This window comes from Pongo pygmaeus, chromosome 2 (genome assembly GCF_028885625.2).
Source record: "Pongo pygmaeus isolate AG05252 chromosome 2, NHGRI_mPonPyg2-v2.0_pri, whole genome shotgun sequence".
In the NCBI taxonomy this organism is placed as follows: Eukaryota; Metazoa; Chordata; class Mammalia; order Primates; family Hominidae; genus Pongo; species Pongo pygmaeus.
The window spans coordinates 43,862,964-43,879,708 of NC_085930.1; the positions used below are offsets into that span (position 1 = coordinate 43,862,964).

A 16,745-nucleotide genomic window follows, 5' to 3' on the forward strand; every position below is an offset into this window, starting at 1 on the left:
TATTTTTGACCTAGTCATTGAGATAGAGTTGTAAGGCAGAAATTGCACCTTGCTGTAGAATCAGATGACCAGTGTCTCAGTTCTCTTAATTCTATCAACAGCTTTGTTGCTTCATCTGAGAAATACGAATAATGCTCTTCCTACTTACCTCACATGGTTGAGATGATAGTAGAATAAGATAATATTTTATAAACTGTGAAGCTCTTTACAAACGGCATTATTTCTTATGTAGTTTATTAATGTTTTTACGTTAGGACATAAGGTTGACTTTCAAAGAATATAGTTCTTCTGTCTTCATAAACGCTTTGTATATGTCTTTGCTCTCTAATTTGGCACAATTATAGCACTAGTCTTTGCATCAAAGACATTTGTGTGTCAGTTACAGCTCTGTCATGATCAAATTAGTACTATGACTGTGAACAAATACTTTATCTCAATGAGCCTCATTTTTTTCACCTAAATGGCCTATGGCACCTTGGAGCTAGAAATTTGCTGTGATTTTTGTTAGATTAGAAAAAACAATTATTTTAAATAAAAGATGATAAAATGCTCTTTCAGTATAATACTTGTGGGACTGGAGTGCTTCAGTCTTTCAAGAGTGACTAACATGTGGTTAACTTAATTCCCAGATTATCTTGGCTTTTCTATAATTTCAAAAACATAATTTACTGGTAGGTTAACAAATTAATGTAATGATTTTATTTATCACTTAAGTTTTAATCATTTAAAATACTAGTTTATGCTCATTGGGACATTATTAGACCACAGAGAATTTATTACTTCAGGATCTATAGCTTTCATTCCCTTTATCCTTTAATATAGATAACTTTTTGATTTTCTAAGCACAAGTACTGAAAATGTTATCTGTGATCTTCAAAAGCATGAGACTATATTTATAAAATTTTGTAAAATGCAGAGAGCTATAAGGTATATTAAAACTATCTTTGTTATAAGTAAACAATATTTAAAATATATGAAAGTGTTGATTTTCTGATAGCTCATGTAACTTTGGAAAACATAAATGTGTTCCCTAAAAATGTAATGGTTATTTTGTTTATTTCAGATGGAAAGATTTATAATGGTCTGTACGTTGAAAATATAATTGGTGAATATTGTAAGAGTGACTAGAGCTTTTGAAAATCAGTTTTAGAAGTATTTCTAAAATACAGTGTAAACATTTCTCATTATGACACTTTGGAGGAAAGTGTAGTGAGACTGTAAATGTTGATAGACATAGTCAAATATTAAAACATGCACTAAAGTAAAGTCATATACTGGATTACTTAATTTCAATTCTTCTATTTTAATTCCTTCTTTAAACATGATTGGTTCTCCATATGGCAACCTTTAACACCAATGTTTACTTTTATTTTTGATCTTTGATAGATTAATGGCAATGTAAGAACTGAATTAAACAGGTAGGCTAGAGTGTATATTATCTATATAATATGAGGAAAATATTCCCAAAACTTATGAGAACCTTGATTTTCTTTTTCTTTTTTTTTTTTTCCTAAATGTGACAATCACATGTTTTAACCTTTGCAATGCAGGATTGACCTTCCACCCACACATAAACCACCTCCTGTGTATGAAGAACGATCCCCACCTTTGCCTCAGAAAGACCTATTTCAGGTATGTGTTCATGAGTACACTTAAGGTAATGTAAGATACAATAAAAAAAATACTAAGCCATTTGTATTATTTCTTTCAAAATGTTGTTTAGTCATTATGCATTAAAGATTACATAGCAATACCTAAGTTTTAACATGCTCAGTCATTCTCTGAAACATTTAAGAGATCAAGTTTTGTCAACAAACAAGAAGTTATGGCCAGCATAGATAAGACAAATCAACATTATATTAGGCTTTTTACTAAATACTTGTTGAAGACTTACTGTTAATACAGTTTTATTGACATACAGATTTATTGTAAAATATAAAGTAGAAAGTGAATATCTGTTGAGTAGCATGAAGGGCTTCTTTTCCTTGGAGTGTACTATATTTTATTCTATTTTGGAATCAGTTCGCATTATTAATTCATGTGAAAGTATTGATTCAGTGCTTCTATCTTGTGTTCTATACCTGGATTAATGTGCTGTATTTGGTATTTGGGAAAGTTGTAAACTATCAGAATATTTGAATTCTTTTATTCTCAACTTTAGTGGTTCTGTTTGTATGTTCATTTTGTCTTTTTCTCCATCACCCATACAACATGTTGGATCTCTAAGCTGTACTGGGGTTGTATAACCTCTGGAGGCATAGTCTATAATACTTTCCTCCTAAAATATGTCCTGTATCTTCAGCCTGAATAAGGCAAATCATTAGCCCATCAATTCATTGATTTAATTTGGTGGAAAAATTCTAAAGGAATTTCTGCCAAGATGTTCTCAGCTTTTGTTCCTCAGCTGACCATATAGTCAGTCTACTGTCCAAGAATGGGGCAGGAAGGAGCATTCCCTGGCACATGGGCTTACTGTCAGTGGGCACTAGCTTTGTCATCTTACACAGTTAGGTGTCCTGGTGGTGAAGATGTGCCATGTTTTCAGACCTTTTGTTCTCATATAAAGAGTGTAGTCTCATCTCTTGGCAAATAAATGAAATTGACAAGTGGTGTGAAATGTCATAAAATTCTTAGCTGGAGCTGTTGTTGTATTTTGTTTTGTTTTGTTTCCGTTTTGATTTTGGTCTGGATTTGTTCTTTTGCCCGTTAGATAACTGAAAAAGTAGCTCATTAAAACGTTTTGTAGATTCCTAGATGAAGTTGATCTGCTTTTCATGATCGATTGGCTATAGGTATTAATAGTTCTGTAAATTATCTTTTTGTATCATTTTTCAGATTTTTGGTTACTTTTTGAACTTTGCTTCTTAGTTTTTTAGGAACTCTTTGATGTGGATAGTAATCTTTTGTATTATATTCATCTCTTATTTTTTAACCTTATAGTGTCATATAGAAAATTTTACATTTTTATGTGGTAAAAATCTGTTTGTCTCTTTCCTTGTATTTGTTGGAAGTTCTGTATTGTCTGAAATGGCTTCCTTTCATTTCCTTCTCTCTCCTTGAGCTAGAGTGTAGAAAAAAGTCTTAGAAAACTAATAGTTTTATGGTTTATGTTTCATTTTAATCTGAAACTTTATTAAACTTGATAAAGAGGTAGAGACCCATTTTTCACAATGGGATAACCAGTTGTCCAAATACTTTTGAATTACCTATACTTTTGCATGATTTGAGAGCACTTTTATCCTAAAATAAATTCTCATACATATTAGGTCTGTTTCTGAACTCTTAATTCTGTTGTATTGCTATGTCTTTCTCTTCCTAAACCAAGATACTGCTATTTCAATTACTATTGTTTTATAATATGATTTGATATTCAGTAAATTCCCTTATCTCTGTTCTTCTTTCAAAATTTTTCTTAACTTTTCTTTTCTCTGTCTACTTCAGAATTACCTTCCCGGATTCCATAAAAATTCTATTGAACTCCTGAATTAATTTAGTAAGAATTGACAACTTTACAATAATGTCATTTCTTCCCATCTAGAAACCAGATAAACCTCTATTCTGGTAGGTAGTGTGTGTGTGTGTGTGTGTGTGTGTGTGTGTGTGTGTGTGGTGTGTATGTATGTATGTATGTATGCATGCTGGAATAGAATCTCTTTTCTGGTATGTGCTTTCCACATGCCTATTAGGTTTACTTTAGGCATTTTAAGTATTTTGATAGTCACTGGGATTTCTCTCCACTCTCCTCCCATGGACTTTTGAAATTGGCTATTAGCATATAGAAATGCCTGTTTAAAAATATGAATCTTATGCAGCCTCTTTTATCAAATTTTTGATTCATTCTAATGGTTTTTCATTTTATTTTTTTTTACATTTCTTAGGAATATAATCTATTTGCTGCAAATGACAGTTCTCCTTTTTATCCCTTGCATATTGTGATTTTTCAGGGGAATAAATATGAGGGGCTTCCTTATGTCATTCAGTTCTAAATCTGATATGAAATAATCGAAGACTAGTATACAATTTCCTTGCATTAAAATTTTTGAAAACACTGCATTCTATGAATAATGCTGTTTTTTAGCCTTGATTTTGAAGAATTAAAAACATTGTGAAAACCATTTTCCAAACCAACTAAAATGATCTAGGGAACATTTTCAGGAAAACATATCTAGTATTTTGAATATAGTTGGATTTCCGATATGGAAAAATCTGAATGAAAATGTAAATCTTTTAGAATATTCTGTGTTTCAGCTAAAATAGTATTTAATCTTAGAAATCATGATCAGGAGATTCCGTGAAATGGATATTTATTTGACTCTACTGAGAATGATAATAGGAATTTCAGTCTAGCAGCAATATTATGGGGAACGAGGCTTTTGAAGTTATTTTTACAGTGCTGACATATCATATTAATAAAAGCTTTTCAATCGCTTGAACTATCAAGAGATTTTCTCTCCTGATACCTATTTTCACAGTAGTTATCTGTCAGATGATTTTTGGTAAATTTTTAATTTTTAACAATCCTAAAACCGTTTTATGAACAGTATTTCATGTATAAGAACACATATAAGTTTTCATGACTTAAGACATTTGGTTTATATATACACAAATATGTATATTTGTGTATGTGTGTATAATTTTTCTATGTGATGAAATGTAATATATGCATAAAGTACTTGTATGAATGACACAGAATATAAAAAGCTTATTAGTGTGTTTTTAGATTCCACATAGCAGCCAACCTTAAGAAACTACCACTTGTAACATTTTAGTTTAGTATTGCAGAAGTATTTTTCTAATTATCTCAGGACTATTCAAATAGTCTCCCTTTTCCAACTAATGTATTTGCGTGAAGCTTTTTTTTTCTTTATATACTTCAACTAAACAACGTATTATGGTGGACTGAATGCTGTAGCAGATATGAAAATCAAACTTTCCTCTTTTGACCCAGATATTAAAAGATTTATAAAATTTAGGAGATACTGTTTATATTAACCTGTAATAGGTTTCCTATTCTTTTTAAATGAATTAAATTTTTTAAAACTCTTAGTTTAAATGAATAACATGATAAATATAGATAGCTATTATTCCTATAAGTGAAAGTGCTTGGAATCCTCAAAATGTAAAAGTTCATAAAGGGGTCCTGGGGCCAAAAATTTGAGAACTGCTGTCGTAAACTGTAAGCAGTATGAAGGCAGGGGTCATGTCACTGTTGTTTAGTACCATATTCTTAGTGCATAACACAGTGCTTGGCACGTATAAGTACCTGATAATTTTTTTTAATTTGATAGATCAAAATTGTATATTTTTATGATATACAACATGCAGCGTGATGTTTTAATATATGTGGAATAACTAAATCAAGCAAATTAACGTATGCATTACCTTACATATTCCAATAAACAGGTTTTGAATGAGTAGGTAAAGGAATCAAGCCCTTTTTTATATTCTCTTCAGATTATAATCTGTGAAAATTTCTGCATCATTTATAATATCCATATCACAGATACTATATTTCAGTATATTTAATGTCAGTGTCTATAATATCACTGTATCAAGTATGAGATATCAATATATAATGTATGAAAAAGAACAGAGAAAAAGAGACTATAGAAATATTTTTAAATGTTAGCAGTTATCTTTGTAATAGACTTCTCAGTGAATATTATTTTTGTTATATTTTCTGTAGTTTCTGTTTTTTCTGCAATGCCTTTCCCCGCCTCTGTAAGTAGCCTTTTAGCATAAGAAAATAGAGATCTGTTGAACACCTGAGTCACTGGCCTGGAATGTTAAGCTGGTCATATTGGTTATGCAGTGTGTCAGCACCGTTAACTATCTGAAAAAACTGAATTTCTTTCCAAGAATTTACTATAGTATATTGCATTCTTTAGTAAATGTTTGTAAATATTCATGACAGTGTTAGTAGAGAAAGAATGTTTTTACATTTTTTTAAGTGTATAGATAATACATACAAAACAATATGAAGAGGTGTTTTCTCATTCTTATACCTAGTTACCCTACCCACCATCTACAGATAACCACTTCTATTAATTTATGTCTTGGCACTGTTTCTTTAAGCATAGACAAGAAAACACACACACACACACACACACACACACACACACACACACACACTCAGGTGCATTTTAATTTATTTCCCCCCTGTATAAAAGTAATATATACATATACCTTGTTACATATCTTGCCATTTTCTCCTAAAATATACTAGAGATCTTTTATTACTGAGATGCAGAGAGCATTCTCAATCTTTTTTATGTCTACGTAGTATTGTAATGTGTGTATATTATATAGTTTGTAATGTCAAAAGATTTTAATAAACCAATAATGCTATAATGAATTGCCTGGTATATATGCTCTTTTGTATGTATGCAAGTATAATCTGCAGGGTAAATTTTTAAATTTTATCTTGCTACATCAAACAGTAAATGTATTTATAGTTTTGATAGATATTGCCAAATAATCCTCTATAAGAATTGTACTATTTTGCACTTCTACCAATAATATATAAAAATACCTGTTTCTCCACAACATCACCAGTAGTATGTATATGTATACCACTTGATTCTTGCTAATCTGATAGGAATGGCATGTACATATAATTGTAATTTTGCAGTCTTTTTAGTGGGTTTCTGCATCTTTTCAAGTGTTTAAAAAGCCATGTTTTCCTGCAAATTGTTATTCTTTTGCCTTTTTATTTATTGGACAAAATTGTGATGAACTTCTAAACGTTTTATAAGTAGATGTGAAAATATTTTGTTTTGATTCCAGCATGAATTTTATGTGCATTGCTCCATGGTATCCAAATCTGTGGCAAAAACAGTTTAGTAAGATGAATAATGTATCTCCACTGGTTTATGTTATAAGAAGATTTAGAAAAGCAAAACAATTATGATTGGAGCTCAAATGTTGCTAAACTTTGTGGTTTTAAGGATGTAAGTTCAAGAGATAAGTCTCTCCAGGTATTCAGTTACAATCAGGCCATATTTCATTTAAACCTTTCTTGAACTCATCATTATATCTTTTTAAAAGTCATTTATCTAATACATCATTGCCATCTTCCAATAATAATTTTGAGGTAGGCTGCTTTTGTTAGTAATCATTGATGGTCTTATTTTCTCCCAGGATCTGAATATTTTAACATGTTTCCAGACACTACCAGTAGTTATGATCTTTGGGATTAGGGAAGGGAGAGAAGAATATGATAGAAGAGTTAACATTTTTTTTCCAAATTATAGGGAAGTATATGACTGAGTGGATTATTCAAATAAGGATTGAGTATTTCTAGCATGGTTTTCCCCTTGAGTAGAAAAATGTTTTCATCTTTTATATTGCCTTCAGTTAGTAAGTAGTGGCAATTATTGAGACAAGTAGTGAAAGAATTGTGGGGCTTTATTCTGCTCTGAGGTGGAAAAAAAATTTTGTGATCAACAAAGCTTGGATAAAATAATGATTTATAAACTAATTTTAGTTGGGGAGGGCCCTTCAAAGCAAAAAGAAGTATTAAAAATCTAAATATCTAAAAATATTTGTCAAGAATCATAAAATTAAAGGAGATACAGATGTAATATGTGAAGTATAAAAGATTGACGTCTTCATCATATCAAAGCTTTTGCTGTCTGTTTTATAAATGAGAAAAAGATAAGCTTGTTTTATAAGGTTTTATAGGGATTAATCAACTAATATATGCTACATCCTTAGAATAGTGCCTGACACACAGTAATTACTGTGCATTTGCTGTTATTGTTATTTAAGAAGCTGTATAATTCTTGATAAAAATATTAAAGATGCTAACCAGTGAAATTATTTCAGTAGAAAAACAAAGCTGATGCTACTTTGATTTATTTAAACTTAGCATATGTTTCTTTTAGAAATATCCATACCTTTATTATAAGCTTAGTAGTGCTTGAAATGAAACTAGAATATATGGAGTCTACATTTTTTGATTCATAGTAGTGTTTAGTTTTTTTCTTTATCATTCATTTATCAAATAAATATTTCTTGAATAGTTAATATGTGCCAGCACTGAGAATATGTAGTTAATAAAAGATGAAAAAAAATTGTCTGTGAAGCTTACATTTTACTAATGAATGGACAGTACCTATGATGACAGCTTTCTTCCTTTTTTAAGAAGAGCTTTATTAAAGTATTAGCACACAGTAAACTGCACATATTAAGAATGTAAATTTGATATGTTTTACGTATACTGTGCGCACACACACATATACCTGGAAAATATCACCACAATCAAAATATTGTACATATCTATCATTTCCAAAAGTCCTAGTGTCCCTTTGTAATCCCCTCTAGTCCTTTACCAGCTTCTCTTTCATATCTTTGGGAAACTAACCACTGATCTGCTTTCTGTCATGTATTAGTTTACATATTCCCAAATTTTACACAAATTTTATACAATATGTTCTCTCTTTTGGTCTTACTTCTTTCATAGTGATTTTGAGATTCATTCATGTTGTGTTGATCAGTAGTTCATTCCCTTTACGTAGCTATAATGTACTGCATTTTGTTTATATATTTATCTGTTGATGCACATTTTTGTTTCCAGTTTGGGACTATTACAGACAAAGTTGCTATGAACATTTATGTACAAGTCTCTGTGTAAATATATGCTTTCATTTCTCTTGGGTAACACCTAGGAGTAGAATGACTGGATCATATGGTAAGTATGTGTTTAGCTTTCTAAGAAAATGCCAAACTGTCATCCTAAATGGTTTTACCATTTATGTTCCTGTTAGCCATGTGAGTTGCTTCATACCCTTACCAACACTTATGGTCAGACATTAAAAATTTTAGATATTCTAATAGTTGTGTGGTTATGTTTTATTTAGGTTTAAATTTGCATTTTTCCTAGTTACTAATATGTAGAACATTTTTTCATTTGCTGGTTTGTCATCAGTTTATATTCTTTGGTGAAATATCTGTTCAAATTTTTCATTTTTTATTGGATCATTTTCTTATTGATGAGTTTTGAGAGTTCTTTATGTATTTTAGATACAAGTCCTTTGTCAGCTATATAATTAGTAGATATTTTCTCCCATTCTTTTGCTTGTCATTCTCTTTAACAGTGACTTTTTTTTTTTTTTTTGAAACAAGTCTTGCTCTGTTGCCAGACTGGAGTGCAGTGGGTGCAATCTTGGCTCACTGCAACCTCCTACTCCCAGGTTCAAGCGATTCTCCTGCCTCAGCCTCCCAAGTAGCTGGGACTACAGGTGTGTGCCACCAGGCCCAACTAATTTTTGTATTTTTAGGAGAGACAGGGTTTCACCATGTTGGCCAGGATAGTCTTGATCTCTTGACCTCCTGATCCGCCCACCTCAGCCTCCCAAAAGTGCTGGGATTACAGGTGTGAGCCACCACGCCTAGCCAACAGTGACTTTTGAGAAAATCTTAATTTTGATGATGTTCAGATTATATGATAACAATATAGTGCCATGCTTTTACCTCTGGAATGGGGGAGTGGAGGACCTATTTTTCTTAGTTGTCATTTTATTTAATTAAAACTTGATTGACTCATGAGTAAACAGAAATAAGGAACTATTGAAGTTTAATGTGGTAAGCCAAGTACAATGAAATTGCCTCCCAATTTCACAGCACCTGGTAGCTTTCTTTATAAAAGCACGATGTTTATGTATTGGGAGCAGTTCCTTTGTAAATACAAAGAAGTCCGGACAGAGAGCTGAACTATTATAAATGTTTAGAACAAAGCAACTAAATTGTTGTCAGAGAATGGACATATTATTTGTGAATTAAATTTTACATAGCCAGTATCAATCTAATTTAACTTTAAATTTGGCCATTTAGTGTTGATTTTATTCTGGATAGATGGTTTTGTTGAAGTTCTTTTGATATGTTAAAAATAGAAAATTGGTCTATATATAGACTTTTGAGAGAATAAAAATTAGGCTAAATTAAGGCTGCCCTAAATGGAGAGTTGTCCAAGGTAGGTATCTTCATATTGTGACATGAGCAATGCCAGTGAGACCTCAGTCCCTGCCTTACTTCCCAGGATTACAGATTAATAATATCCGTTACTACCTGTTTACATGAAAATACCAATGGGGAGACTTTATCTCAGGCTATTGATACCCTCCTTATATATTAGCACAGTAATCTTATATCCTAGAATGTCCAGGATTGTCCTGATTTTTCACATATTTATGTCCTAGTGCCAGTATGTATTTAAGTCCATGTAGCCTGACTTTGAGTTGCTGAATAATCATGGTATTATATTAACTCCTGTGATAGTATTTCCACTGAAAACATGACTTTTCTTTTAGACTTTTATCTCAAATAACCAGCTTCACTGGTGCTTAAAGCTCTCTAAGGTACTTCTCTAGTACTCTGGAAGTGTCTTAGAACAAATTTATTGAATACTTAGCACACTTTTGTTTTTGAATCTATTCAGATGCCTTAAATAAAATGAAATTAGAATTAAAATTTTTGTTAAAATAAAATTTTCATTTAGAAACATCTTAAGTTTGAAGACATGTTAGAATGAATTAATTTAAATGTTTCTGAAGAGTTCATTGGTTAAAAAAAAAAGACCATAACTCTTTAAAATGCTACAGTTTTCAAATAAGTTAGAAATACTAGATTAAATTCAACATACATTTTGGTTTAGAAAGATTTAAAATGCCAAAAATTAAGAAATTTTTTAAAATAATTGAGTAAATGGAAAAACATTCAAAAGGATTTGTTTTGGGCAAAGTAGTCATGACCACAGTTTATTCTTGGTTGAGTTGACCTTATCTGCAGCCACCAAATTATTCCATTTTCTCTTATGAGAATGGGAATCTTTAACCCAGTTTGCCTTGGCAGCCTGTCAAATAAGTTTCCATAGTTACCAAGCTACCATAGTTCAAATTCCTGTTCTAGGCGTGATAATAGACACAGTTACCTCTCTCTTTCCCCACAGACATGTTTTCACCACTGGCTAAATCTGGTTGTGGCATGATTCCAAATTTATTTTGCTGATTTCTTAGAACATATTTTCAAACCAAGGTGTTCATCCACTTAGGTTTTTGTATAATAACATCCCATTATTTGATTTATTGGTGTATGTTATTTGGGAATGTGTTCAGGGCAAGCGGTTAGCCAGTTGGTAACTCCATCTTTTTAAATATATATATCACTTGCTACTTGGGAATCTTATTCTGAGAAATAAGCCCCACAATGACATATGTTTATTCTTGGGCAGGTAAATTAAAATGTTAATCTGCAAATTCAGACTAAACAGCATTTTATTATTGAAAAGTTAGTAAGACCCTCTGTTTTAGGTGAGGGGACCTATCTGGAGTGGTACTTTAGTTTCAATCATTGATACTGCTTTACAAATATTTTTCAAAACGCATTAGGCCTGTTAAAATCATTTTCATATTTACTAACGTGTCACAACTTGCTTTCCTTACCTTTGATTAATAGCAAAATACATGTGTTACACATTCATATTCAGGATCATTCTTTATGATGAGTTTCCATGACAACCAAACAAAAAACTTAGAACTTAAAATACATTAAGTTCTTTTAGGCCTACTTCTGGTTTTTCAAGAGATCCAGCTTGAGTTCATTTAACATTTCTATGACTACATAGTTTGTCTGTTTTTTCCACAGAGCCAAACTCCATGATGATTTCTTATTGTTCCATTGATTGGGGAGTGTAGTTTTTCTTTATAATTTTAAAAAACAGAACTTGAACTGCAAGATGAAGGTCACAAGAAGATAGACTAGAATATTCAGTATAAAGATGATGTTTCCAATAATTAGGTTTGTCTCATAGTGGGCCTGATACCTTGCAAAGTAATACTGACATTGTGTATTGGACTCAGCTGTTGTCTGTTGTAGTAGGTTATAGGAAGCATTTCTGCACTGGGAATAAAGTTAAGTTTTAAGGCCCCTTCCAGTTCTACATCTTGACTCCTTTGTTTCCCCTGGGAAAATAATGTAGATAGTAAATTGAAAAGTAACATTGGTATTACTTGAGACCAGTGTTCTACATAGATATCTTCATGTGATTCTTAGTGTAACATTTAACTATACAGTTGATTAGTTAGCTAATGGGTTATTATAAAAGCACACACAGTAGAAGTAACCAACACTATTCTGTAGATGTTTTCGAATTTCATTTTAAGAACTGTTGCCAATCCACATAACATTGAATTTAAAAAACAATAAACAAAAATTACTTCAATTTTTTTTTTGCTTTTTTTAAGAACAAGATTTTCTTCTTAAAAATGTGAATTAAACATTGTCTTATGGTTGCTTTACAATTATGACTGACAGCTCACATAGATACTAGAAGCTTAAAATGCACTTTGAATGATATCTTTACAGTAGCTTTAACCACAATGAATATTAGATGAGATATAAAACTTGCTATTGGTGGAATATTTCTTGTATATAAGTAACTTTAGAAGAATGAGATTCGTTAAAGGCCTTTAAAAGGAAATGCTTAGCTTTATGATGATTCCTAGTTTAAATTCATTGGCACTTTACAGAAGGTAATAATCTCAATTTCAGATGTTTGGCGGGCAGTAATTCTTTAGACTATCAATCCTGTTTATGAAAAGAAATGGCATGTAAATGTATTTGTTTGAAACCTTTCAAATGCCTTATTATTGATGTATGTGTTCCCATGGAAACCACAAATACCTTTTTAGAAAAATGATGTAAAATAGTAGCTTTACTTTTAAGTAGAACCTGAGAAATTGCAGACTATATTTAAGAAAAGGTATTTACAGAGTTGAATAATTTTACTATGGTTATTTCCCATTGAGATATGAACTGCATGTATAATTGTTAAACCACGTGTGCATGTTCACACACACACACACAAATTAATTGTACCAGAACATAAAAGCATAAAACATAAAGTGATAAGTCAGACTTCATTAAAATTAAAAACATTAGGTCTTTGAAAGACACCATTAAGAAAGCAAAGGCAAACCACAGACGCAAACAAAATTTGCAACAGCTGTATCAGACAAAAGACTTGCTTCCAGAATATATGAAGAAGTCTTACAACTCAATAGGAAGACAACCCAGTTTTTTAAAATGAGCAGATTTATTTAGACTTTTTGTCAAAGAAAATGTACTAATGGCCAATAAGCACATGAAAAGATACTCAACATTACTAGTCAACAGATAAATACAAGTTAAACCACAATGAATTGCCACTGCACATCCATTAGATTTGCTAACATTAAGACTGACTGAATTAATTGTTGATATTATAATTAATAGCTTCCAGTTTATCTTTTGTAAGTCTATTTTTATATTTGCTTAGTTTACATTTTATACTTAATTTTATTATTTTCTATTTTTGCTCTAGTAGATTTATATTTTATTGTTTTCTATTCTTATGTCCCAAAATACTGCATGTAATTATAAGGCCAAACACCAATATTGTTCTGAGGGAATATTCCTTCACTTCCACTCCCATTATAGTTCTTGTATACAGAAATTTATAATGAATATGGTTTTTGGCTCACAAAAAGTGACTCAAGTTTATATTTTTATTTTAAAGTCCTCTGCAACTGAGTAATCCTATCCTTGATGGTAATTTTCCATGATGAACTAACTGGAATTAATTAAGTAATCCACTGTAGTTTTTTTTTTTTTTTTTTAAGTGAGGAATGTGATATTATGAATTACCTAACTTGACAAGGGAGAGAGTTGTCAGGGCAGCACATGGCAAGTGTGAGTCATTGCCCTGGAGTTGAAAACACCATTTGAGGTCTCAAAGCTCAGTCTTCTACTCAAGGCGAAATTTCCTCCAACATCATTCCTAAAATGTCATCATCTAGCTTTCAGCTTAAAACACTTTGATTAACAATTTTACTACCTCACAAGACATTATATTTCTTTTTGGTAGGCCAAATTGCTAGCAAATTAGAACTCTACCTTCCTTTCAACTTAATTAGCCCTGATTATGATCTCTGTAATTTTTAAAAATCTCTTAAGCATTTTAAGCTACATTTATTAAGAACATAAATTTTTTAACCCATTTTTTATACATACCTTAAATGCTTGCAACAGTCCTTCAGGAACTGTTTGATAGCCTTTCAAATATTTAAAGTTCTCTGACTTGCTCTCACTATTTTCTTTAAACCAGCTTGAGTACTCCCATTATTTTTAACCATTCCTTATATAATGTAGTTTATCTCCCCTCACTGGTCCCTCTATTTCATTGAATTCTAATATTCCTTATGAAATACGTTGTTTGGAACAAAATAGAATACTCCATGGTGGTAAGTGCCAAATGAATTTATAACCTTCTCTTTTCTAATCCCTGTACTTCTGTTAAAATTATCTGCTTCCATTTCTGCATGTACGTATATATATTTCACAGCTAGCTACCTTCTTAATATCTTAAAATCCCTGTCAATTCAGACATCTTCCATACAGATATATTCATTTTGTTAACCCAATTGTGTTTCTCTCCCTTAAATTTAACCTTTCTTTTAGATTAATGTTCCTTTATTGCCAGTTTTTTTTTTATAGTCAAGATTCATAAATTTTGATTTTTCTAGTGCCCTGAACTGATGTGAAAAATGGGAAACCAAAGTGATGAGACTCAAAACAATAGTAAAAGGAAATGGCCAAACCCAGTTGGATTGGATTATCAAAATCAGTTATAAGACAGTATCTTGCTATTTTTACCCATATTTCACATCATCTCTTTTTTACATGTTTTTTTTTTAACTTTATGTATTTTTCGCACTGTATAGATTTTTTTTCTTTTTGCAGCCAAAGTGATGATCATATATTTTCCAATTTTAAAAATTATTTCTGATGGAAAAATTGGAACTAATGAGAGAATAAAATAGAATGGAGTTTAGGCGCTGGGCGCGGTGGCTAATGCCTGTAATCCCAGCACTTTGGGAGGCTGAGGCAGGCGGATCACGAGGTCAGGAGATCGAGACCATTATCGCTAACACAGTGAAGCCCTGTCTCTACTAAAAATACAAAAACTTAGCCGGGTGTGGTGGTGGGCATCTGTAGTCCCAGCTACTCGGGAGGCTGAGGCAGAATGGCGTGAACCCGGGAGGCAGAGCTTGCAGTGAGCCGAGATTGCGCGACTGCGCTCCAGCCTGGACAACAGAGTGAGACTCCGTCTCAAAAAAAAAAAAAAAAAGGATGGAGTTTAGGGAAGATGAGTTTTGGGAACAGAATTAGAGAATGAATAAATCTGTAGTAATCTTGAAAGTAAGAATAGGTGTGAGGGTATGGAGTAAAAGTAGAGTAGGGAGAAATGTTAGATATATGTGAGCTTCTGAAGCTTTTCAAACACAATCTGGAGACATAAGGCATATTATACTAATGAGGTAATTAGAGTTTCAAACAGAAATTCCTCTCTCAGGGTTAGTCTGGCACCACATCCACCTTGTTTCTTGTGGTTAAATGCTGCCACTTGGCCTTTGTCACCACAAAGTGCCATTTATTTAATTTAGCCCACTGCCATGCTTGGGCCTACAGAGAATAGCCACCAGTGAGTTCGCAAGGATGCCAGATCTCCCCTCATGAATGTATTTCACTCAGAATTGGTAAAGGGAATGTTCTCAAGACCTTCTGGAGCAGGGGTCCCCAACCCCCACGCCACAGACCAGTATTGGTCTGTGGCTTGTTAGGAACCAGGCCACACAGCAGCAGGTGAGCAGCAGGGGAGTCAGCATTACCGCCTAAGCTCCACCTCCTGTCAGATCAGCAGTGGCATTCGATTCTCATAGGAGCGCAAACTCTGCTGTGAACTGCGCATGCAAGGGATCTAGGTTGCATGCTCCTTATGGAACAATTTCATCCCAAAACCATCCCCTGTACCCTGATCCATGGAAAAAATCGTCTTCCATGAAAGCCATCCCTCATTCCAAAAAGATTGGTGACTACTCTTCTGGGGGACAAAGTTAACAGGTGATTAAACAGATCTTACATAAGAGAAATCCACCTTAGCATTTTATCTCCTTAAGCATTTGGATTGTGTCTTCTACAGTATATCAATAGAATTTCACCTTCATTTAGTGTAGTCCACCTTTGGGCCTGGATTTCAGTCAGCCAACCAACCTGTTACAGCCACTACCAGCCACTCTAATACATTGAATCGAGAATCGCAACTTAGCAGATCTGTATACACAAATTTTAAGTCAACATTATGATCCTTCCATTCTGATCCCAACCCCTTAGGATCCCTTTCCTTGTAGATTCTTAAGGTTTCTGTCTCTAATTTGGCAATATCTTTGCAGGGTTTTCTTGGGGGGTGGGTCACGCTTTGTGATTTAACCTCTGGGTTACATAGACCTTGAAAATTAAACACTGCCTTTAAAAAAAAAATCTCAGTCATAGTTAAAAGGAAATAGTTGGCACTTATATCATTGATATGGTTTGGCAGTGTCCCCACCCAAATCTCAAGTGGTAGTTCCCATAATCCCCACATCATGGGAAGGACCTGGTGGGAGGTAACTGAATTATGGGGGTAGGTTTCCCCATGCTGCTGTTCTTGTGGTAGTAAGTTCTCATGAGACCTGACGGTGTTATAAGGGGCTTTTCCCCCTTTTGCTAATGTGAAGAAGGATGTGTTTGCTTCCCTTTCTGCCATGATTATAAGTTTCTCGAGACCTCACCAGCCATGTGAACTGCGAGTCAATTAAACCTCTTTCCTTTATAAATTACGCAGTGTCGGGCAGTCCTTTATAGCAGCGTGAGAATGGACTAATACAATC

At 32.7% G+C, this 16,745-nt stretch overlaps 1 protein-coding gene across 2 annotated transcripts in view; it reads left to right on the forward strand.

Annotated features, from left to right (window-relative positions):
* The window catches only part of NECTIN3 (nectin cell adhesion molecule 3), a 132,960-nt gene that overhangs the window by 73,840 nt on the left and 42,375 nt on the right, over nucleotides 1-16,745 (forward strand). For both annotated transcript variants that reach the window (XM_054481521.2, XM_054481525.2), the window contains exon 7: nucleotides 1,551-1,632. In XM_054481521.2, the coding sequence (XP_054337496.1) occupies nucleotides 1,551-1,632 (82 nt within the window). The remainder of the gene's footprint in view (nucleotides 1-1,550; nucleotides 1,633-16,745) is intronic.